The sequence below is a fragment of the Cygnus olor genome, chromosome 2, assembly GCF_009769625.2.
Source record: "Cygnus olor isolate bCygOlo1 chromosome 2, bCygOlo1.pri.v2, whole genome shotgun sequence".
Lineage (NCBI taxonomy): Eukaryota > Metazoa > Chordata > Aves > Anseriformes > Anatidae > Cygnus > Cygnus olor.
In genome coordinates this window covers 110,856,975-110,882,522 of record NC_049170.1, presented here as the reverse complement: position 1 = coordinate 110,882,522, position 25,548 = coordinate 110,856,975, and the positions used below count along the sequence as shown (strand labels likewise).

General features: G+C 38.4%; 1 protein-coding gene and 1 long non-coding RNA gene across 6 annotated transcripts in view; one reads left to right on the top strand and one right to left on the bottom strand.

Annotated features, from left to right (window-relative positions):
* Positions 1 to 897: 897 nt before the first annotated feature.
* Positions 898 to 3,558, bottom strand: LOC121065199. The gene is made up of 2 exons (XR_005816937.1): positions 3,224 to 3,558; positions 898 to 1,023 (listed from the first exon to the last, which is right to left on the bottom strand). It is a non-coding gene; the product is annotated as an uncharacterized LOC121065199 (long non-coding RNA).
* An 85-nt stretch (positions 3,559 to 3,643) lies between these two features.
* The window catches only part of ESCO1 (establishment of sister chromatid cohesion N-acetyltransferase 1), a 33,102-nt gene continuing 11,197 nt past the window's right edge, over positions 3,644 to 25,548 (top strand). For 2 of the 5 annotated variants that reach the window (XR_005816932.1, XM_040547829.1), the window contains exons 1-8: positions 3,644 to 3,736; positions 6,371 to 6,474; positions 6,680 to 6,878; positions 7,445 to 8,816; positions 9,463 to 9,574; positions 10,641 to 10,704; positions 12,859 to 12,973; positions 22,197 to 22,328. Coding sequence is in view for 4 of the 5 variants with exons in the window: in XM_040547829.1 (XP_040403763.1) it covers positions 6,682 to 6,878; positions 7,445 to 8,816; positions 9,463 to 9,574; positions 10,641 to 10,704; positions 12,859 to 12,973; positions 22,197 to 22,328 (1,992 nt within the window). In the remaining variant the exon portion in view is untranslated. Of the gene's footprint in view, positions 3,737 to 3,805; positions 5,382 to 6,370; positions 6,475 to 6,679; positions 6,879 to 7,444; positions 8,817 to 9,462; positions 9,575 to 10,640; positions 10,705 to 12,858; positions 12,974 to 22,196; positions 22,329 to 25,548 lie in introns of those variants that run through there. The other 3 variants (XM_040547830.1, XM_040547831.1, XM_040547832.1) reach the window with 3 other exon arrangements.

Below are 25,548 nucleotides of genomic sequence, written 5' to 3'. Positions count from 1 at the left end.
GCATGTCAAAGGGGCTGCAAGACCTCTGTGCTGGCTGGGCTGCTGTGGTTGACCTTGGGATCAAGAGCTCAAGCCTGCAACTATGCGGCCTGCCCTAGGGCTGCATTTTCACCAGCAGCTGCACCAGCGCTAACAGCTCCCTCCTGCCAAAAGCAGAAGGCTTGCTCTTCCTCCTCCCCTACCTTTTGTTATCCCTGATTCCAGTCATATGGCCTTCGGCCTTTAACTTTTTTGGTTTTTTGCCAGCTCAGCAAGTTAAATTTCCATGTCTAGCAGGGCAAGGTGCTAGAGAAAAAGGGTGGTGTGAGGTAAGGAGCTGAAGCCCACCACTGAGAGTGGGGAAAGAAATTGGAGAAAACAGTGGGAGAGGCTTCCTGCTTTTGGTGACAGCTGTCACACAGGGTCACTGCATCTCCTGAAGCTGTAGCCCAGTAGGGCACCCTCTACAATTAGTGGGATGATCCATGTATCGGATGAATTACAGCTCCTGTAAAAAAGTGGCATAACTTAGAAGCAAGTATTTTTTCACTTAGCTGCAGTCAACAGGCGCTCCATCAGTATTACAGTTAAACTTGGTAAATCAGGCTAAACTAACATTAAATCCTTTTGGGGTTACACCTGTTCTATCCAGATACTCCACCTGGGCAACTGCATGCAGTTCCTCCTTCCTCCCCCAAGTCCCCGAGTCCTACAGTAAATCCATGCCCGAGCGCTCCTGTTCACAATCACCACAACTTCTGAAGACAGCACATTTCTGAAAAGTTTGTGAAGTTCATGCTCTTGCAGTTAAGAAAGTGACATTTGCTAGCACGTTCACACTGAAATCAGTGCTTCAAAATGCTGCCACCTTGTGTGCAAAGTTGGAAGTTTACTCATATTCTATACCACGACCCGCGATTTTCCAAGTTTTTGGAGTTTAATGCTTTACAAGAATGCTTGCTTCTTTACAACATCCCTGCTGTTCAGCAAATTATTATTCCATGGAAGGACGTGAGAAAATCTACCTTTACTTGCTTCATGTTCCTAAGAAAGAGGGAAGTGAAAACATGGTGTTAAATCTACAAAGCTAGCAGTAATGTTAAAAAAAAAAAAAAAAAAAAAAAAAGCTTTTATCATCCTCCAGGAAGTTTACAGGCTGCTCAGTGATTAAAGTATCTTTCATCTGGAAAGTATTCTGTAGGTTACTCTAGGAAAGCAGACCACATGTTGCTGCATTCGTTGTAAAGTCACAGCAGATTATCATGCATTAAAGAGGAGCTGATACAGGGAGTATAAATAATACTATCAGCTTTTTCAAAAACTGCAGCTGCTGAAAATTTCTATTTGTCTAGGACAAACTGTGCTTCAATGAAGTGTGTCTAGAAAGAAGACTTACCAAGGTAGGCAGTTCCCTGTTTCAGTTAATAAAGAGAAAAATTTACAGACAGCAAAATGTCTCTAGGGAATATGATCTATACACAAGAAATCTTATTCTGTTCAGCAACGTCACTACACTTACTAACAATTAATCCAATATATGTAATACCAGTAGAAACCAATAAAATATTTGGAAAATCATTTTTAAAAGGCCTCAAAACTATTAAAAAAATCAAAATATCACTTTATAAATATTTCAAATATTAACAAAAGAATATTTGCAGAAGGTTTACACTATACAGCTTGCTAGTACTGAATTACTTGTGTGGACTGTCTGTTAAATCAGAAATCTGTTACCAGAAATCTGTATGGGAAACCAGAAATCTCTGGGAGAAAACCTGTCACATACTGCCATTCAAAAACTTTGTTCTCACATTCAAGGTCATTTACGAACCTTGGCTAACACCAAGGTTCACAACACTGTTCTCCAGTCATTCCGATGGAGGGAAGTGTACACATCACTATGTAAATTTATAGGCAAATAAACCTGGACGGTGACTGTATTAGGAAGCAGGGTGTACCAATAGGGGTGGACACGCACAGCAAGGCTGCCGATGTCGATCCCAACAAGCACACTACTTGCATTCAGGTAAGACTTGCTCCAGGTTAGCCCTAGCCTGGTAACAGGACAGGGTGCATGAGGTACTTCTGCATCAGTGTTTAGGGTAGGATGAGGAGGACACCTTTGGAGCAACCCCCTCGGTTGTCCCCACTTGTCATGCCTCGTCTTGGTGTGTGCAAACCCGATTCCTTTCGAATGACGCCAAAACTACAGGCACATCCCCAGAACATACCTAACCCGCCCCACCTCTAGTGGTCACTGAATCTACAGGACTGGACTGGAACTGGGCTGGATTGGCACGTCTAGTATGTGGCTGTCGGATCCTCAGCAATCCTTATTTCACTCAGACTTTCCTAAATTGCTTGCTAATGTGGATATTGGCCTGGACTTGGAAATATCCTGAGGCAATGAACCCACAACATAAAGTTGGATGAGGTACAGTTCTATTATCCAGAGTAATAAGGACTGAAATATCCCCAACAATGGAAATAAATAAATAAATAAATAAATAGATAGATATAGTTATGCTATAGAGTGAGTTACCAAACTGCAACTTTTAAATCAGTTAGCTAGCATCTTTAGGGTTACTACCAAATGTGGGGAAATAAACCTCACTGGTCTCACACAACTGAGTGAACTCACTGCTCTGGAGAGACAAGGGGACACCACACGGAACCAGTACTGTCTGAAAGAGCAGATTTTTCACCCAGTGTGCAATAAGCCACTTGTCACACACTCGGGAAAAATACTGCTTTTATTCAGGCCTGGCTAGTTGGTGTACTTTCCACAAATCGAGCACACCCAATGCAGGCTTCTTCGTTACATTTCATATTCTATCTAATAAGTTTTCACTCTAATCTACATGAGTTTTGTAGTTACGTGGTGTCATCCTTCTTGGCTCCTTTTCAGGCCCTCTGGCCAATGCCCTCCTTTCCTCGTGGGTCTTCTCTGATGAAGTACCCTCACTTCTTTTATGCATATATGGCCACACGTCACCCAAAGACAACTTAAGGCAACTTTCTCTTGACAACTTTCCATTGTTTCGTCCAGAAGGAGCATTTGTCCTTGATCAAAGGCAGCCTAGGTTAAACGTTAAACATAATTCCTGCCATGTACTGCATAAATGATAGTTGATTAAAGGGATGCTTAATTAAACACAGACAATACCTCTCCTTTTTTCAAGGGAAAGCGTATTCTACATTTACAAAGTGTATTCTGAATTTATTTGTCTATTTATGCACACACACTTGCACAGTGCTGCACTTAAGACTTCTTGGTGTCCAGTAAAGCGAAGCTGATGAGCAGGAGACCTGGAAGAACACCGAAACGCATCATTATGGAAGCTTCCAAAAGCACCGGGATCAGCGAGCACTTCTGGAATAACCCTACGTGGTGTATTTAGGGGGACAGCCGAATGTACGTGGGAGAAGCGCCTCACAACCACCTCAGAAACAGCCCCAACGAGAAGCCCACAGCCCGACGCGGAATCCACCTCAGGGCGGCCGTTACCCCAACGGCCGCCCGCTGCGCGCGCACGCACGCGCGCGCGCGCTCCCTCCCCACCCCTCCCACCCCGCGCGTGCGCGCGCGCGCGCTCCCCCCTCCCTCCCTCCCTCCCTTCCCCTCCCCGCCCCGCCCCGCCCCTTCCCCCCCTCCCTCCTCCCCCCTCCCCCCGCCCCCCCGCCCCGCGCCCGCAGCTGGCGAGCCGGGCGAGGAGGGCGGCTCGCGCCGCCGGCACGGCCCCGACGCCCGCGCGAGGTAAGCGGCGGCCGCCTCGCGCCGGGCGGTTGGGAGCCCAACGGCCGCCGCGCGCGCCCCCTCCCTCCCTCCCTCAACGGCCGCCCGCTCCTCACAACGGCCGCCCTCCCTCCCTCCTTCCCTCCCTCCTCACGGGCAGCCCCGCGGAGCCCCGCAGCCTCTTCCCGGCGCCCAGCCCTGCCTTCTCCCTTCCCTCCCCGCCTCGGGCCTGCCTCGCCGCCCGCGGCTCGGGCCTGGCTGCGGCCGCCTCCGCGATCGTGAGGCGGGGGGAGCGTCCCCGTGTGTCCCCCCACCCCCCCCCCCCGCCTTACCCCCCGGCTCCTGAGGTGCCCGGCCGGCCTCGCCGCGGCCCCGCCGCCGTGAGAGGGGAGCTCGGCCGCGTTGGGACCCGCCGCCGAAGCGCTGTCACGGCCGCGGATGGCACTGGGCCGCGCTCGGAGGCCTCGCCTTTTCTTCCTGTCGCCCGAGTTTCGCTGGGGGGTCTCAGCCGCGGGGGTTCTGTCGCGGCAGGTCCCTCCCTGTGCGAGCCCTCTGCCGTGCAGGTGGGCCCCCCGCCCGGCTCGCCCCTGCTCGGAGGACTCCGCGGTGTGGGAGTTGTGCGTTTCTGCTTTCCCTTCTACTTCATGCGCCAAAACCTTGGGCTGCTGTTGCGTAGTTTGTTGTCGTCTTTCTTCTGGGTCTTCTTTCCGCGATCTGGCTTTTACCGGAGGGAACTTCTTCAGGGCAGAAACTGCCGGTTTTAGAGCGTCCGGTGAAGTCCTTGCTCTGCTGCAAAAAGTATTGGTAGGAAAGGAATGACTACTAAGGAGCCAGCTCTCTTTGTGGGAGGAGAGCGCATTTGTCAGTGCCCTGAGAAGCAATCCACCGAGGGAAGGATCGCATTTTCTGTTTTGGTCTTGAAAGTCTTTCTTGAGTGTCCCTGGTCATGTGGCTGAGAGTGACAGTGATGTCTGTACAGGGCTGGAAAAAAACAAGTAGGTTAGTTTTCTACAGTATGTGCGTCACGGTGTTTTCAAATTGTGAGAGTCAGTGGTGTGCTCTAAACTGAGAGAATCTAAGACCATAGACTCGTTCAGCAGCTATGCCTGTTGTTTTCATCCTGAGTGCAGTTTAAAGTGGCCGTACCACGTCCCTGACAGGCTGTGGCCAGTGGAAAACTGTCGGTTTGCCGAGTGTCATGTAATACCTCTTTCTCTATTGGTAAGGCATGCAAATTCTCTGACGTGCTTCTTAGGGAGAGACGGGGAAATGGCACTATGAGAGGTGCTATTAGAGATTTTTTTCCCTGTATGTGTTCTTTAATGCCATCTCAAATACGAGGCTCTGGTCATACAGCTTCTTTAAAGGAGAAAGGTAGAAGACAGCATTGGTGTCGATTTGAATGTAAGCATTATTTATCTTGTGTGTTTAGAAGTGTCTTCAGAAGACAGAGAATAAATGAAAATGGGGTGAAGGATGATTGTAAGTCTGAAAGAGTAGAAGAAGTTTACAGGTCTTTACCTCTTCTGTGTGGATAATTAATAATTATTAAAAGGAGTTTAGTAAGTGTCTTTCAGTTGTTAGAGAAAGGCCTGCGGTTGTCGATACTGGAAAGCAAACTGTAGTTGAAATGAAGTGAAAATATCTGCTCAGTGTTATACAACTGGTAATTATGAAGTTCCTGTTTGACCTTAAAATCTGTCAGATTTAATACCAGCTGAGTTAAAGTTTGAAAACTAATACAATTTTGTTTTAGATTTTTTTTCTAGTCAGGCTGCCCTTGGCAAAAATTAATGGGTAATTCTTGACCTAAAAAGGTAATATGGAAGCTCCCAGCACTGAGTCTTCCAGCAAACTTAATTTTTAAAAGATATGATTGCATCTTTACGGAACAATTATTACTAATGCTGTAATACAACAATGGTCTCTTTGAATAAGAGATCTTAAAAGTTCCATAAGCCACAGATAGGTGTGAAGGATATGATTGACAGAATCTGTGGAGACTTGACTGAGAATCTCTGCTAGTTTTTAGACTCTTGTTCATGTTAACTGCTGCATCATTAACAGCATTTCAGAAGACATCATTTTCTCTAACGCCCAAGGCAAATAATCTCTAAAACACGACTTTCTAGGCTTTCTGTCTCTGAACTGTAGCATAAGTGGAATTAGAAGGCATGGTTATAGACAGTTGCTGATGTCCATAAAGTTCTGTAGTAGCAGCCACAAAACATTGTAGAATCCAGTGAGTTTATCTGCTGTTGCTGTGAGGCACGGGATTGACAGTACTCCCACTTTTTTTGACTATGAAAAAGAGCACCAAACTATTTTCTAGAAAAAGGCAAAATGCCAAGAAGCTTCTTTTTCAAATGGTACTAGATCTGCCACCTTTCAAAAAGTAAAAAGGTGAGGCTTAAGACAGCAAAACGCCAAAAATTTCTGGGCGTGGAAGTAAAATCTGAAAGGTTTTTAGTTTTCTTTTAAAATTGGTTATCAATTTTAAAATTGATAAGCATGAATTGCTAAGCATTGATAGACTTTAAGCGTTGTTTGAGGAGATGGGAATGGGTGGGAATGCTGAATTCAGAGCCTGAGAAGGAAGTTAATAAAGTGCTTATTGCATCTAAACACTATGTGAACATTTTATGTTCTTCATAGGTGTCATGAAACATCTTGTTCATAAGCATATACATAAGGAATGCTCTTGGCACACCTTGATAAGTCACTTTGGCCCGAACATCGATTGCCTCTTGTAAAAACCTGTAAGTAAAATAAATGTAATTTGATTTGATAGTGCTTTGATGATTTGCTCTCTTATCGTAGTTAGCATGCCCTGCCTCAGAAGGGGAAAAGAGAGTATCAGTTACCTTGTTTTGTAAAATGGGCAAATCTTTGGTTATGTTAACTGACACTGTAACAGCAGCTGGTAAGGACTCTGAAAGCTGAATCAATTATTGTGTTTTACAGAAATGGCAGCTCAGAAAAGGAAGTCTGCGTTAGTAGAGCCTTCTGCTAAACGTCCAAAGCTGGACAAGAACAGCAGACCATCATCAGCAAAGAAGGAAAAAGAGGTGTCAGATACAAAACATGTCTCAAATAAATCAAAGTCTAATCAGTGTGCAGCGCAGGAGAAAACTGTACTCAAAACCTCTGTCAAATCAAACAGGTCAGTGACAAAGCAATAAGTAATTATTCTACGTTATCGTCCTAAGCTGAATTAGTGCAGAAATGATCTAAAGACAGTGAATTTGAGTTAAAGATACAGTTAAAATAGTTAAATAGTACTAGTGGGAAGATCAGCCCTAAATCATTGTGTGGTATCTGCTACATGATCTTTCTCTGGAACCATGTTAGTGTCTTCAAATCCAGAAGGACTTCATCCAAAAAGGCTTCTGAAGGGCAAAAAAGTCTAAGCTAATACTTCATTTAAAAGCCACAAGTGACAACAATTCAAAAACTGCTAGAAATGTTAGAAAGCATTCACGTGGGGTTCATAGTTCAGTCTTGCAATGCATAAAAAAACATTAAGCACTACATGTAAGAATAACCAGGTGGAAGTGGTGTCTTTTTAGAAAGATTCCAGAGAAAATGATTCTTCTAAAAGCATTGAAGATATAGATTGTGTTATTTAAAAAAAAGAAAAGTCAGAGGCAGAGGTTTTTAGGAATGAGAAAATTTTTATGACAAGTTGTACTTTCTGGATGCTGAAAAATAATTATTTGAATCTTTCAGTAACAACAGCAACGAACCTGAAGTAGGAATGCACATGACTACAAGATCATCGGGGTTCAACTCAAATAATAAAACAATACCTGACAAAAAAGGCCAACAGCAGCCGAAATCTACAAAAAGCAAGGAGGTATGCCAGAAGAAATCTGTGCAAGAAATTCCTAAGTCAAAATGCGTAGCTGCTCCAAACGAGCCTGGTGCGAGGAGATCCCAGAGACTGCAGCAGTTCACACATGTAGAAGTACCAGCAAGATCCCTTTGTAATAGAGAAGTTAAAGAAGAAGAACCTTTGGAAGTCAAACAAAGTAGCCAGGCAAAAAAAAATGCACACAGTGTTACAGCAAAAGTAGTGAAACCTGCTGGAGCGAAAACAGAGCAGAAAAAGACAAAAACAAAGCCAAACAATGCAAATGAAGATAAAGAAATACATGTAGAAGTAACCAGCTCTCTGAAAGAGAAAAAGTGTAAGGCAGACAGCAAAACCGGTAATTCCAACAGCCTTCAACCCAGTGTTCAGGAGTCGTCACTGTGTCACGATGACAGTCTCAAGGAAGTTAAGAAAGACCAAATGGGCCCTCTATCTCCGAATCCTAGCAACACAAAGAAAGTGGAAGCAGATTCTCCTAAGCCAAATTCTAAGACAGTCACTAAGGAAAAGCAACAAATGCATCGGAACATAAAAACCAGTACAAAGCCAAACAAGGTTTCACAGCCATCTGTAAGTGAAGCAACTGTAGCTGATCAGCCAGAGAACGATGTAAAATCCAAAAGAGTAAGCATCCTGGAACTTTGTGAAGAAATTGCAGGTGAGATCGAATCAGATACAGTAGAGGTGAAAAAAGATTCCCCTAATGCTGAGTGTGGAAAACCGGAAGAAAAGCCTGCTGAAGTACAGCTGCAACAGAGTGAAACACTTCCTCAGAAAGAACCTAGTCAAAGTACTCAATGCAAACGTTTTTTCCCTAGCAAAAAAGGAATGCCTGTCAAGTGTACTCTGAACGGTAGAAATAACTCCTCAAACAAGAACTCTAAATGGACCAAAATTAAATTACTGAAAGCAAATAACATGAAGCAAAGTAACTTGCATTCTGCAAATGCCCCCAAGCTTTCTTTGTTAAAAAATTACCCTGAAGTTTCAGAGGCAAGTCAAATAGCCCCAGAAGCACAGCTTTCTAAGGCACAAAGCAAGCCGTCCCTAACAAGACTCTTGGAGAATGAGAGTCCAGCTTGCGTGCAGGATAAATCAGACCCTTCATCTGAAAGAGCTGGAAGTAAAGAAGTGGCATTAGAAATAAAACAGCCTGCAAAAAGAGGTGCGGAAAACGGTTTATTGCATAACTTGACAAAACATTTTTCTGAGCCGCGACCAGATGAGGTAAGCCATTTTAATTATGGTGGGTGGTAGGAGGGTGTTGTAAATCTGTTCTGTTTTCTGAGAATGCCATGCTCAGGAGGTTTGTCTCAGCAATCACTATTTTACAGTAACTTAAGATTTTTAGATTGTATTAAAGGTCCTGTTACTGGAGTGTTATCGTAGATGGGGTGACAGTAAACTGGAAAATTAATCCTAAATTCTGTAGTTAACTAAATGTTGATGGTTAAAGTTTCCTGCTGGAGGCAGAGGCTGTACAGATTCATATGGACACTTCTTGATGACTTAGGTTTGCGTGGTTATTCTGTTCTGAAAAGTCGTGTTAAAAGAAATGAGGAGGGAAAAATTTTTTCTCTACCTGAATCAGTTTCCATTACAAGTTAAGGTTCTAAAGGCAAAGGGGTTTTATGGAAAGTATTTTGCAACCTTATATATAAAATAAAAAATATTTTTAGCTAAATTAATATCACAAACTTTAGTATGGACTAGCTAATTAATTGCATTTTGTCTGCTTGAAATAATGTAATAGAAAAATTGGTGCTGTATTCAAGATGTTAATACTGAGTTAACTGAGTGGTTTCAGTAATAGGTTAGAGACATTAAGTGTCTCTGTTTTTTATTGAAATTTAATGTTTTCTTTTTTGTTTAGAGCTTTCAGTTATGTTCGGAATCAAGTCCAGAAAGCTCTCCCATAAAGTATCTTACAGCTCCTAAACCACCAAAACAAATAAAAAAAGAACCTGGAGAAAGTGAGCCACAAGGTAAACACTTACTAATAATTTCTCTTATTTTTCTGACCAGTTACACTGGAAGTATAATAAGCCTTCCTTTCAGAGGAATGATTCACAGAGTAAGGTACAGTTGGTGCAGAACTAAACTTTCAGGATTGGAACTTACAGACAAAAAAATCCCCTTTCATTTTCCATGTAATAAATGAATAAACGTTCACTTTTTCAATTGGATTCTTCTCTTGCATCTGTTTCTGTTAAGGATCCTCTGTTGGTTACCGCTTCTTTTGAATAGGTATCTGCATTTTCTTCTCTACTTTATTCTACTTAATCTTGACCAAGTTATTAATTGAGTAATTGCCCTCCTGTTTTTATTAAGTAGTTTTCATTTTTTCAGCCTGTGAATGCTGTTAGTCAGACCTTGTGATGCATGCGATGTGAATTTTTGACTCAAGTACATTTGACTAAGAATTACTATCAGTGGATCACTAGCATATCGTCTCGTTAACTTTCCCCTTGACATTTCATCCTTTTGCTTTGTGTTCTTGTTTTGCTGGGTTTTGTTTTGTTTGGAAAACTGAACCTGATCTTGAGTGTACTGTTTAACTATTTAGTTCTACTAAATAGTTACAACTTTACTGCCATTTTAAGGTATTTTTGCAGGACAAAATATACTGTTAGAGAATGTAAAAAATGTTTTTTTTTTTCATTTGTCTATTCTGGATTGCTTCTTTTTTTCTTTTACTGTTACAGAGCACACTTCGGGTGGTGGCATTTATGATACTATGTAGAGAGCTATTTCTATAGATGTATAACAGTTATAAACAGATTTAAACCCTGGTGTAGTTTCACTACTGCACTTCCTTAGCTGCTGGCACACTGTTCTGCAGAATTGACATGAAAATATTAAAGAAAATTGCATGCTTTTTTAAGTATATGTGGCAAAACATATGAATACTGCCTCAAAGTTGCATCTCTTTATTGTTTATGAGCAAACTGCAGCATTGTCTTGAATATGTTTTCAAAAAAACACAATTTGTGTTATTTCATTTGCAACTATAAACTTTATAATGAGATTACAATCTTTGATTAATTGTAGGTTTGGCTCCCAAGCAGGTGACGCAAACTTCATCTACAAATCAAACTTCTGAAACTGAGAGCAGGTATAGTATTTCATATGTTATGAAATAAGTCACCTTCCGTAAAGTTACGTCAATTTTTATTACAGGACTGTTCACTTTTCTCCTAGCCTCAACTTCCAGTTTCAAATAAGCAACTTGCTTATAAAAAGGCTTCCATTTTGCCCAAGTAATTGGGTGTTTTTATTTAGTTAAGAAAATTATTAAGTGAGATATGTAACTATGCACTAATTTTAAAAAGTAGAATTTTGCAATGTTGGGAAAATGTTTCTAATAGTCTGTTCCTCAAATCAGATGAAAACCAGAAAATATGGAAGAGATTGCTACGTGATTTTCACTTACTAAATTATTTCAAGTGCTTCTGGAAGGGTTTTCCCTTCCAGAATAAATTCCCCTAATTTATTAAAATTAGGGTAGTCTTTTTTGTTTGTTTGTTTTAGGTAGGGAAGAGGGGACTTAATTTGGGATTATTTTGTGATTGCTGTTAAACTACGGTTCTTAAACGGTCACTTACAGACACTTAATGTCAGTTTGAACTGATAGTAGAAATAACATTTTATACTTGATCATGTCACCTTTAGTTTTTGACTGTAGTTCTGTGACATAGTAAGGAGAATAATTTTTTCATACCTGAAGTCTTGAACAGTAATATAGTTGGCACAGTAGTTAGTAAATTGCTGCTGTTCTCTATGTTCATAATGGAAACAAGAAAAAGATTCAGTTCATGTTCAGTACTCCATCCGAGACAAGATTAAGGATTCTGCCAAACCAACCCTTTTGTACCTGTTAAAAAAATTCTACTGCTGTGGAATTTTACAGAAAACGAGTGTGAAGGTAGAAGTTAAAGGAAGGAATCTTCCTAGTTAAAGGAAGATTTTCAGATTTTTCTATAACTACTACAATAACTATTTTTTCATATTTTTATTCTTAACTTTAATAGTTCTATGGCATCTACTCAAATTTATTAACTTTATTAGCTGAACAAACCCGTATAGCCTTATTAATCTGTGTGTGTGTATATCTATATATATTAGTCTTCTGAGAGCTTTTTTACCTTGATTTCCATACGGTATTCTTGATTTATCCAAGGCTTAAACTATCATTCTATTTTGTGGTACTCCTGTCACAATGTTAAGAGTAACGTATATTATCTACAGCATAGCTCTTGGGGGGGGGGGGGGGGCTTAAAGTAGCTACTTATTGCAAATTTTGGGGCACGTGGCTAGAGAAAAAAAGATCTTGGATTTTCCAAGAAAAATGCTCTTGCACAGAAAATGCTCCTCTAAAATATTTGGGAAAAGGTGGTTTTGTTTTGTTCTGTTTTCAAAAAGTTAACTTAGCACATGCAGCAAGTTAACTACAGTAGCAGCTACAGTTAAGTATTTGCCCTACATCCTTAGTTTGCTTAGAAATAGAATATGTAAATGTATGCTTTCAGTAGTTTTGTATGTTTTCTTCTGGTTATCTTCACAAGTTTTATCCAACCTTGGAATTGATGTTATCTTTCCCCCGAATTTAGTAGAAGGTTAATTTTGTTGTTGATTCTTTATAGTGCTTTCCAATGTTTCTTTCAGTTGTAACAAAGGGAGACTGAGCTGAGTGAGAAGATTGCACTAATATATATCCATTTATCCCTTAGGCCCTCTTCTTCCTCCCTCCCTCCTTCCCATCTCCCTTTACTGCCTGTAGTAAGAAGATAAGTTTGAATTGAATTTGAGAGATTTATGACTTATGTTTTATATTGCCCAGTTACGTTTGTGGGAATATTTGTATGGTTTGCTTTAGCAGCCTGATGTGTGATACCTGACACTAGAAACCTAAACCTTATGTAGGAAATGTATAGCATTAGTCATCATCCTTCACGCTCTGAAAACTTCTCAGTTAATGCTTCTGTTAATGGATGTGAATAACCTACCCTACTTGATTATAATTTTTTGGGGGCAGTTACTAAAATAGTCTTGTAATTAAGCTAGTCATGAACTGTATTTTTGTTTAATCCTCTTATTTGCCTATTTTTCCAGTAGAATTGCAAACTGAAATATATAGGACTGTTTTGGGTAATTAACTTGGATTCGCATCTTGTTAAAGTTTAGTTATACTAATCACAAAGGCTTTAAGTGTCTAGGATGACACGTATAAGCAGTCCCTTTTTAACATGAAATATGTTTATATTTCAAGGGTTCCATTGACAAATCCTTCATTAGCATCAAAGTGCAGTAACTTCCTACCATCTGAGGAACATATTCAAAAGCTAAAAGAAGCAGGAAAAGATGGCGATAAGCAGCTAATCATAGTAAGTAATAACCTTTTAGTAAGGTTTATGGTTTCTCAAACAAATTACTTTGGAATTAGCAGTGCTGTGTTTTTATGAACTAGTCTAAAAATCATTACTCATATATACTACTATTGCCATTGTAAATGATTTGTGAAAATTGAGCCTTTATTAAATTGTCATTCAATAGTTCGGAAAAATGGTGGCTGACTGTCTCATATTTAAAACTGATTCTTAAAAAATGCTCTTTTGGAAAAGACTGACTACGGTAAAAATCTGTTAGCTTTAGAGAGAATGAACTTGCCTTTACTTAGGTGCAAAATCTCTGTTTCTTAAAATTTCAGATGCATAAGGGGATTTGCATCTGGCAGATTGTGTACAAAATTAATATGAATGGATTTATTCTTGCATCAATCAAGTATACGTTGTTCTGAGACAACCTTTTTGTCTTGGAACAAATGTATTTTCCTGTGAACGTGCTAATTTTCACCATGCTATTTAGGTAGCATAATGGTTTGGTTCTTTGTTCTCACCATTATGTGCCATTAGTTACCAAATGCAGGTATGTCTTTTAAAACAAGCAAATGCGAAATGAGAAGGAAGAGAGTGGTTTTTTTATCACAGAAAAGACAGTCATTTTTCTATCTTGTAGAATCATGCAGCTTCATAGTGAAACAATCGGAGAGTTCTTGTTTGTTTCATTTTGCTTTTATGTTGATTAACGTACCAGATAATCCTTGAGAAATTAAAAACTGGAGCTGGGAATCTAGAGCGGGAGGGGAAGCCAGGCTATGAGAAAGATGGACTCTTTAGGACACTTGTCAGTAAAATTACCCCTTTCGTATAGACTTGGTGGTCTTGCTAAATTGCATTATTTTTCATGTAATGCATGGATTGTATATGTGAAAATATAGACCAAAATAGAACCAGCTCAACTCTGAATACTTTCTTGTATTCATACTTTAATATTTCAAAAGCAGAGCTTCTGAGAAGTAATTTGATAAGTATATCCTTGATTTGCCTAAATGATACAAATCTAGACACTTGAACGCCTACTCGCAAGATGATAAATGGTGTATATGAACAACATCTAACACTTACTAAGTAGTTCACCTATTGTTTCTTTTAAAAGTCATTTTACCAACAGAGTTAAAATGTGTGATTAAATACCTTAACTATATTAAAAGGACTGTAAGAGTATTCCTTTTCACTACAGTGGGGTTAACTTAATTTTTAGTCATACAGTAATAGGGCTTAACTGAACAGTAGCCTAGGACCCTTGACAAGAAGAAATATCTTACTTGCTGCTTAGCTACTGAGGAAAGAACTTTTTTTTTTAACCAGGTATTCAACAGTAAAAGTTCTAAGTTTTCTAACCTAACAGCAGTTTAGAATATAAAGAATGGTTACCTATGAAGAACACTAGGAAAAATGGGAGAGACCTAGTTTCTTGTTTTCTGTGTGTATTTCTGGAAAATGCAAGCAAGCAGCATATTTCATTTTTAAATGTGAAAGTAACAGCTTCATAATGTCTAATATGTTTCAACACTTCACACAAATCAAATTCACTGAGTTTGGAGTAGGCTTTTTATTCTGTTGAAAGGGCATTTTGGTAATGCCTGTAGTTCACTTTACCAAGAGACCATTAGGAAAGGTAGTGCTCTGATATTCTTTTACCTGGGGGGAAAACTGATTTTAGCATTGTCAAAACATGTAGGGGATCTCAAATATATGATATGTCACTTTGTAAACCACTTTCCTTGACGTTAGTTACTGTGGTGACAAGACATATGTCAAGTTATGTCAGGAATAGTTTGTGCTAGCTTCTGGAGGGAAAAGAAGCACTAAATATCTTCTGAAGTACCAGACTTTGTTCATACAAATACCCAAAAGAATGGGATTAAATCTGTCTAATAAGATATGGTACTTTTTGAAAGTAATAGTTCTGTTTTGCATATCCATGGTGAATTTCATAAATGTTGATGCTGAATGGCTCTGAGGGGGGTTGTTTTTTGTTTTGGTTTGGTTTTGGAGACACTTTCAAAGGTGCTTATGTACTTCTGTAATGATCGTCTAAGAACAGACAACCGATTCATTTGGTTCAAAAGCTGCTAGCTGTTCATGTTGAAATTTCCCCTATACAGAAAACAGGCTTACTCTACACAGCCAGATCAGTGAAACTAGCATTTAGAGTGTTGGTAAAAGAAAAAAGTATAGTTAAAGAAAAAAGGTTTCTAACTATTGAATTTTCTAATGAGAGGTATTAAGAGAAGCAGTCTCATTCCTCTTTAATTTGAGCAAAGATGGGAAAAAAATCATTATTGTATTCTTAGCGGGGAATCACAGAATGGCTGGGGTTCAAAGACATCTTGTTCCAAGGACCCCCTGCCCATGGGCAGGGACATCTCCCACCAGACCAGGCTGCCCAAAGCCCCATCCAGCCTGGCCTTGAACACCTCCAGGGATGGGGCATCCACAGCTTCTCTGGAACATTTAACTCAAACTTTATTATACATTCAAAAAAAAAGTCCGAAAGGTTCAGTTTTGGGGTCTCTACTATGAGATCTGATTTCCTGGGTATTTTATCAATCCAGTCCCTATTAACATGTGTACAAAACTTTTTTTCTTTCTAAATATCTGAAAGGTTAGGGTTTGGAGCGGAGTTGGGCCTAGTTTAACTCCCCACAATACCTATCTTTGTTGTTTCACTATTTCTTTTTTTTTCTTTAATAAACTTCCCTAGTCTCCTTTGTTTAAGTTTGACATCTGTCCTTTTAATTGTCTCTACAGTATCTGAAGGCTCAGAGTCTGAGATGTTAAAAATATTGCCTGTGTATTCTAACCTTTTTATTTCCTGAGATACCTTTAGGGAGGTGTTACTTAGGGTAAAGCTAGTCTTTGTTTTCCATAATAAGCTTTGTTTTTTATATTCAGTCCTTAAGGATGTATAATACCTTCCTCCTTTTCCCATATCGTAGCTTTAATGAATAGATTTGTTTTCTATTTTTCTGAAGTTACAGAATCCTTAACAAGCTTCTGGGCTGTATGACTGCAAGAAGTAAAACTATATAACTTGCAGTTGTAGAAGTACTTAGTAGCTGTTCTTTCACCATTCTCTTTCTTGCTACACATCATACAGTTATCTAAGCAGCTTTCAAACATTAAATTACCGTCACTGTAAAGAGGCAGAGCTAACACAATGTGTTTTTTGTGTTCTTCAAATTTGCTTGCTCTTACACATCTTAAAAAGCAAGGCTCTTCTGAGTGTGGCACTTAAGCTGAAAAAAAAGGAGGCATTTAATGTTGCAACAACCTTTGTAAAAGTATAAAAAATAAAAAAATATATAAAAAAATATTATAAAAAAAGTAGGCAACAGTGGTACTGAGTGGTACTGAGAGTGATGTCCAAAGATTTAGGTTCTGACCTAGGAGAGTATAATCTGTTCTTCAGGATGAAATTCAGATTGAGGTCTAAAATATGTTATGTTCCAAATCCTTTACTTGGTGTTTCAAGAAATAGTCTGTTCTGAATGTTTGTGGACTATACTCTCACACTTAATTTAAGTAGTAGGTGTATAGGTAGTAGGTTGACAGGTTAAGTGAAATGCCGAACTGTAATATAGAGTAGTGCACTAAAATTATTTTTTTTCCAAGTACTTGAATCTAATGTGCAAATGTGAGAAACTGAATATGAAATTATCTATTCCTTTAACTTCTGAAACTGAAAGAAGTCCAAATATGCAAAGCATATGTTTTCAGTTTTTCTAAGATGAGATTTGTTGCTTTGAAAATAAAGCTAGTCTTTTGAAAATGATACTCAACAGTTTTAGGGAAGATCATGTAAAAAGATTGAACAGTGAAAACAAATCACTGACATGATAAAAAGATAGTATAGAGTTGTAGAGACTTCTCTGCCTTTCTAAAGGTCTGACTGAGTTAATGTCTGGATGGGAGCAAGTGTTAAGAAATGTAGGTCTTTATGAATATCAGCAAACGCATGGATCAGGAGGGCTTGATGAAAGATGCTTTTGATTCCGGGGTTTGAGTTGGTGCTATATGTAGAAGGGGGGTGTAGGCTAATTCAGTTTACACACTTGGGTATCATACTTGAATTGTTGCCTACTGACATTTCGTTTAAACTTAGCATAGTTTTTTATTTGACTGAAACAGATAATATATAAATGAAATGTTTTAATTTAAATTGAAAGCACAATCCTTGATGGAAATAATAAAGGAAGTGTAAAAGTGATTTCTTAGAGCCTGAAGAAAGTTGCATAAGAAGCATTTAAAATTGCAGCTTTCTTCCTTAAACTAGTACAGTCTGGTTCACAATTTCTCTGAAGAAGTGGAGAATGATTCAGGGGCAATGTTTTGTTGTTCATGTTAGTTAAATACTGTCTCTTGTTCTTTCCTGTAGTCCCAGTAAGAACATGACCAGGGAGGGAGTTTAGTAGAGACGAGAGAGGTCACTCTTACTTACTTACTTCTCACGTAAATCTTACCCTTTGGGACAGCTCCTTCCTTAGTGGAGCAGGAGCGGTCATCCTCTCCTACTGTCACTCCTTCCCATTTCAGCTCCAGCACAGAAGCCCAGCCTTCTCTAGCAAATTCACGTGGCTTGTGTTCAGTGTCCTTGGTCCTGAGAGTTTCTGAGAGAATGTTTCATAAGGTTAGCTGCTACAGGAACTGAAGCAGCAAGGCTACTAGCATTGGAACACACTCTGTAATATACTTATGTTCTTACATGGGTTGAGAATGAATTGATCGTCCCTAGTAAATATTGTGCAGATTTGTTGCTTAACTTTGTATTTTTCCCTATTGCTCTAGCTAATGACTAATGACATCATTTCATGATGGATAATGACCCCTCCATTTTCATTTTTTTTCCAAGTCTATTAAATCAGGTATATAACAATTCTGAAAGTTTCAAGTTGGCTAAAGTAGCTTTTCAGAGAGATGGGTATTACTAATTTTTTTTCTTTGTCATTGTTGTTGTAAATTCCATATGCCGCAGTTCATTTCAAAGTGAAACTTGTTTCTGAGTTGGGTCATGTCTTCTGATCCTCCTGGTCAGCAAGGGGATCCACACGTCAGCTTCTGTCTTGAATGCATCTTTCGTTGAAATAGCATTCTTTGACATTTTTGTTTTCTGTGGAGAGCCCAAAAATCTTTGTGTTGTTCCTTCCTGCTCTTCTCCATTGTATTTCCTTTCCAGCCTGCCTGTTTTTATGGCTGGGTTTTATTCTTTGCTCTATGAGAAGGCAAGAGGAAAAAGTAATCTTCCTCTGAAACACACTAGGTAATAAAGAAGGAGTTGACCTAATCTATGCCTGAAGAGAGAGAAATAAAAAAAGGGCCCCTTTTTGTCTACTACAGAGGCACCAAATGCCTTTTTTGCTTGCAGGGCTCCTTATTCCACATATGGAGGATCAGCAGACATGCACCTTCTCAAAGAAGATATTGGTAAGACTTTTCTTTGTCTAACACAGAATTAAGAAAAACTTCTGGAGATTAAGACAACATTGTTGCAATGTTTGATTACAGTTAGCCGTGAAACAGTGGATCTTGGATAATCTGTGCCTACATTAATTATTGCCTGATATCTCGGGAATGCTCAATTTGTCATCTACACTCACAGAATTTCCTTTGGAAATAAAAGTATCTTTGCTCTTTATTGTTACTGTTTAGAAAATTGAGGTTTAAATAGAGCAATACATTTTTATTCCTGCAACCTCACATTTTCATAGAATCACAGAATGGTTTGGGTTGGAAGGGACCTTAAAGATCACCTTGTTCCAAGCCCCCTGCCAGGGGCAGGGACACCTCCCACCAGACCGGGTTGCTCAAAGCCCCATCCAGCCTGGCCTTGAACACCTCCAGGGATGGGGCATCCACAGCTTCTCTGGGCAGCCTGTGCCAGTGCCTCACCACCCTCACAGTGAAGACTTTCCTCCTAATGCCTAATCTAAATCTCCCCTCTTTTAGTTTAAAGCCATTCCTACTTGTCCTATCACTACACATTTTCTTAAATACTGCTCTGAAAAATTATTTCCCAGTAAGCTCTGAGAGTCAAAACTCTTAAAACTGTTATTGTGTGTTTTAACAGGGTATTGCCCAGTACCTAGTATATGGTGCTTGCTGAGAAGAGTAAAGTCCATCAATTTGAAGTTAAAACAAGATAAATTTAATTTCAATATTTTTTTTTTTAAATTTCAAAAAGCATGGTTTTGTTTGTTTGTGATTCCCCACATCTCAGTTTTCAAGGGTTTTATTTATTCTCATGTCTAGTGCATGAAGTTTGTTCATTCGTTTTCCTATTAGGGAGGACTGGCAACCTTGAATGCAGTATTGTTGTTCAGGAGCACTTTTTATGTCTTGATGTGTGCCCTTTCCCATTTTGCTTATGCAGTGACATAATGTTGAAAATAGATTCTCTAGGTGTTTTCTTAAAGTATGAAAATGAATTCTTCTTAACTCCTGACTTTATTTTGCATGTCCTGCTTTTGTACAATAGTCCGAATTAGATTTACAAAGCTTTTTCTTTTTTTTCCTTCCCTGAAGCATTACGTCCTGTGGTGAGGGTTTGAAATAGTATTTCACTTACACAAAAAGGCCATCATCCTTGTAACCCCCAGGATACTGCAAAGTATTTACTAAAATGTATAACCAGCATTTGTTAAGGCTACAAGAGTTCAGAAGATTGCTTTAGATATTATCATGTGTTTTTTCTGATACTCCTATAACAGGTTTTTAGTATTAACCTGTGTGTGCCACCCCTTGAATGCTTGCCAAAATTGTAGTATCAGTGAAATCCTTTTTGAGGAAAAAATAAAACACTGATACAACATAAAAGAAAGTCAGACTGTAAATTATGGCAGTATTGTTCCAGGGAAATAATCCATTCCTAGAGACTTCCAACACAGCATATCTACTTACAAGGTTAGATAGGATGAGCTAAGGAGCTTGATAGCTTTGAGGATATTCTTGTCCCTAATTCTTGATGTCTTCCTACATAGCTATTGTTTTTTGGGGGGCTTGAGTTTTTTGGTTAGCGAACTAATAGATATTAGAGTTTAAATACTTGTAACTTCTCAATCTGAACAGAAATTGTTTCATGAAACTTAACCACAGTACTAATATTTTAAGAGTAGCTTTATGTAGTTGGTTTTCTAATTTTTCTTTTAAGTGTACTCTAAGCATCAGAGTAGACTCCCTCTTCACTTCCTGTACCTTAGACATAGGGGATATGTTCCCCATCCTCAAGATGGGGAATTCCTCAAGATAGGAGTTATTGGTTTGGTTCAGTCGGTTCATCTTAAGATAATCGCCAGTTCCTGCTGAACAGCCTTTTCTCCTCTCTCATGTATAAACCCTTGAAATGCAGTACATTTTGGTGGCCAGGTTGGTTCCTTGTTTTGGGCTATGTTGCTACTTTAAAGGAAATCTGCAGGTAGAACAAAATGTGTTGGATTCAGTTTTTACACCTTAAGAAACTTCCTGTTCTGACTTTGCAAATCTGACCTCAGGATTCATCTCTCCTCTTTCCTTTGTAAAATTAGTATATTCCTGTTTGCCTTTCTGTATACAATAGGATCACACAAATTGACATTCCAGTAAAGCCATGGCTTTCTCAGATTCAGCTTCTTTCTTCTGGCTGACTTCCAGCCAGAAGAAGCTGTTCAACTCTGAACTTCTTAAAAAGAAGTTGTACCTTTAGTCTCTTCTTGGGAAGAAACTGATACCTACATGTTGGACTTCTCTAATGACTGCTTGAAATAAGTTGCTGTTGTGTGGAGCACTGAGCTGGCATCTAGCTCTTAGACTGGCTTAAAAATATCTTTGAAGATGGAAGGAGTAAGAAGTGATTTGTAAACACTTTTGCAGTGTTACTAAATGCTTTTATCTGTAAAGTGGGCTTTTTGATTGTGAATACATCAGCTGTTAGAAATCAAAATTAAATTCAGGTGTTAAGTTTTCCTGTGGATTTGTGTACTTTCAATCTGGCACATAGGTCAATTTCTTTTAAAACAAAGCAAAAACTGCAAGCGTTTTGCTTTTATAGTATCGTATGTTTCAGTGTATAAAATTACTTTTACATGTTAAAATAGATTAAAAGTGACATTTACTGCTGCTTTCATAATCTCAACATCCAAACGTAGTTTAAAAAAAAAAATGTATTTGAGCATTAAGCCATACCTTAAGACGTGCATTTTTAGCTGGAGACTTCAGTCCAACTGGTATTCTTTGGCTCTTTGTGAAGGAGCACTCTCTACAACTGATGCTTCATTATTAGGTACTGACTCCTCAATCTGAGCATATTTGCAAACTAATAATACTGTTTTAATGAATAAATCACAAAGCAATAGGTACTGAGCAGTGCCCTTACTTTAGTAATAGTTGGTTATGGAGTAGGAGAATAACACAGGGGTTACAAGTAAATGTGTGATCTTCCATTTGTGTTGTAGGTGCTATCCAGTATCTGAAAAATAAATCATGGACTATTAAGATAGCAACTAAAACATGATAGTTACCAGCTTCCAATTAAGAGTGAAGACTTAAGACCTGAGAATATCTTAAATACTAGGCTTTTAATCTTTAAAAAGTATAAAATAACGGAGAGAGAGATTTTTAAAACAATTGTAATGCTATTTGATTGCCTTGAAATACCTGTTTTATACAAAAATGTGAGAGGTGGTGATCAGCAGTTGCAGACATATTGCTGGTCTTAATGATTATTTCTGTAACGTTTGTTACAAGCATTCAGGAAAATGGCTTACCTCAAAGAAGCTCACAGCCAAAAGAGCAAGCAACAGCAGAACTGTAGAGAACACCAAATAGGGTGGGTCTAGATGTGGTTCGTTCGTTTGTTTTCTGTATGAAAGATTATTATATTTACTGCAAGCAGTGTAACAACGGAAGAGTTCTTTTTTTAAAATTTCTTGAAATAAAAGAGAAGTTGGTTGTTTATAATGTGGTAAGGAGAAGGCTTAATTTTGATGTTGGTTAGTGGTTGCTTTGTGATACGTGTGTTTTTTGAGGCTATGTGGGTTTTCAGAAGATGGAATTCTGAATTCTGTACTTATTCTTGTGTTCCGCTCCATTTTAGCCTCTGTGTTGATTTTACCGAAGATAATTTATACATTTATAAAAGGCATGTCTTATTAGGCGGAAGCTCTGTTGAAGTGTGTTTACTGTGCTTGGAAATGACAAATAACTTTTTTTTTTCTTTCCTTTTTTTCAATAGGATGCAGGACAGAAGAGATTTGGTGCTATTTCCTGTAATATTTGTGGAATGCTTTATACGGCTTCAAATCCGGAGGACGAAACCCAACACCTGCTCTTTCATAACCAGTTCATAAGTGCTGTAAAATATGTGGTAAGAAAAAAATTCTTTTCTTCCTATGTACTAATTACAATTCATATTATTACATTGTCATGTTTTAATAAATTAATATCACAGGAGGCCACAAGTCCACTTTTGGAAATAGTTTCCAAAACCATAGCAGACAGACTATACGTCACTTATAAAGATATTCAGTAGGATAGTGATGTTGCATTGCTTTTGTATTCTGTCTTTTACAATTCCTTAGTCTTGTGGGATGGGGACGGGGTGGTGATAGGAAGACAAAGTAATGTTACTGTTTGAAAGTGCTAAATACAGGCTTCTTCTTGCAGTGGTTGGATTAACTGTCAGATAAAGAGCTGACTGTTTTTGTAATCATGTAGTGTTAGATGACTTCTAAATTTGTCTTAATTATGTGTAATTAAGAGAGAGACTGCCTAGCAATCCAGTTGATATAACATCGTAGTGTATCGAATACCAAATTTATAGTGTGATTGTAATCTTTAAATATAAATCTAAAATATTATTCCATAGGTTCATTATATGTGCTATAGCTGAGTATCTGTCATATTAAAACTCAGATTTGAAAAGCTTTCTACAATTTTAAGGACAGTGTAAAATCAGCTATTTCACAGTAGCTGATATTACAAGACTTTCGGGAAATATCTGTTCACATGTCTGAAATCCAGAACAGAATCCACAAAGTCTATTTTCTTTATCACACATGTTACCTTCAGTACTCTACACTCGAGTAGATAAGACCTCCAGGATAACTGAACTGAGGCCACCAATTCATTTCATGTACGTGCCAAGTGGCAGTTGGGCTACTCTTAAATCTCAAGCTCAATTTTATCCCATGATTCATAAATACAAAAATATATCTTCATAGCTAAAGTGTTTGAAACTATCTAGTAAATAGTTTTGGTATTTGTTCTGTTCTTGGTTAGTTTTTGCTGAATAATCCAGACATCTTAAAAGATCTTTTCTGATGTGCAGTAACTACATTGTAGGATGAGACTGGGCAGAAATGTTTCTTCATTATATTCCCGTTTGCCTTTTCCCCACAACCCCAAGTATTTTAGGATCTTGAATATTACCAAAGTTGTAAAGATAAGTCATAGAAGATGGTGTTAGTTCTTCTGGACAGAAGCTGGCATGCGAGTTCAGTAGTTATTTAAAGCTGCTAGGTTCACGTGGTGGAAGGAAGCTGCACTACAGTTTGAAATTGAATATTTTGGAGCTTGAAAGAGCTGAAATTTCTCACATGTATGTACATCTCGAGTAACAGCATGATTAACAAAAAAGTGAAAGAGCAGACTTCCTTAAAACAGTTGTAAATAACTATACATAAGTTAGAGAAAGTTTACTTTAATTTAAAAGTATAACTAATGTTTCCTCAGACACTAGGTATCTTGTTAAAACTTCACAATTTTTATTCAGGCAAATTGTTTGTATTGTCAGTTCAGTGAGTAAACATTTCTATTTCTGAAATCTATTAGGAGTCTAGTTGTGTTTCATGACAGAATGCTATGGAGTGAGGATGTAGCTGGTAACTGGAGTATAACGCAAAGGAAGGAGCCTTATGAGTCTTTAAATTCTCATCTGTGTTTTTTTCCTTATAAAATTTTCATTGACTCAGTTTTCTGCCTTGCTAAGTAGATATATCTTTAATATTAATCATTTGACCCATAGTTGGTGGTTCTTTTTTGATTTTAGTAATGTCTGTGACAGAAACATTCTCACCTCCTCTTAAAAAATAATTTGAATTGTAGATAAACCTTTTTGCCAGTGAATCAGTACACCGTGTCTCTATTTGTTAATTCTTAGTTGCCCAGAAATACCAGAAGAATGATTGCTTGGTAGGAGGTTTGTAGTGAGGATTTTTGGAAGGATGATTTGGAGATTTGCTTGGTTTCTAAAGATTTATATGTAGTTACTGTATTGAAACTATGACCGTTCCTTTCCCTGACACAAAGTGTTAATGGGACAATAACATCATGCAGTTGAAAAATTGTACTAGAGAAGATCTTAGTTTGACCCAGGTGACCTTGGGATCTTACTATATTAGCTCTCTCGATGTTGTTTTTATGTAGTTAACACACTTGTCATTGCTGTTGATTTGGAGGCCATTTTGAAATGTTTTATAAGCATCTTTCATTCTCCTGTTATTGACCTTCTTCATGCCATGTGATGCAGTCCCAGTCGGACTTGGGAAGACTTGTGTCAGCCTTTCTCCCTATTGAGTGTCTCTTGTTATGTGCCTGGTAGTTTTATTGATGATTCATTTCACAGAATCACAAGAAGATGGCTGTATACATTATCACACTAGAGCTTCTCTTGCTGTGGGCTGTGAAAATGGACTTTGTCATTGTTTGTGTCTAGCCTGCCTGCATGAAGCCTGTGTTTTTTATTTGCCTTTATTTTGACAAAGTACTGAGTAGCCAGAAGATAGTCTGCACATAAATAATAAACTGTTTATTCTCTTCAACAGAACATATTTTTAAAGTTTTTTTTTTAACCTTTATTAAAAAATTCTATTTAGATAGCTCTAAAAATACCATAATGTCCTCAGAGGTAGGACAAGGAGATGGTATTGAGAAACTCACTTTGTCACTGATGGCTGATAGAAACAAAAAGGAAATTGTGGTCATTATATGGAGAGAATTTGGCAAGTATAATGGCATTTTCTAGATTTGGAAATAGAATATTGACAAGGACTGCTATGAGTTTCTTGACGGGTATCATTCTCTGTTGACAGAAGTGTGGTGACTGAAAAAGCAAGAAGGTAAGGTAGTCAAGGACAGTCCTGGAGCAGGAAAAGGGCAGTGTGAGATTGATCCACTACCATAGACAATGTAGGAGTCTGTCTCACTATCCTTCTGGTTTCAGACATCTGAAAATCTCCAGAAAACATATGCCATTCTAGCATGTGCTTGCATTTCATGATTGTGCACACAAATGTTAACTCCAGTGGTAAAATTGTAGGAGGGATAAGTGGTTCAGTTTTGGTTTAAAAAATAAATAAATAAAAATCTATCTCTGTCAAACCACTTACCATCAGTTTAATATCTCAGCAGGTTTTTTTTTTTAAGAGCTAAACATTTTTAATGAGGTTTTAAGATGCAGAGACAAATATTTAAGTTAAAAAATGCCTGTAGATTCAGGTGCCTGAGGTGAATGCAGTTAATGTATTTGTATTTCAAGCTCATCCTCTTAGTTAAGAATATCTTGAGCTGAACAAAATTGGAAAAAG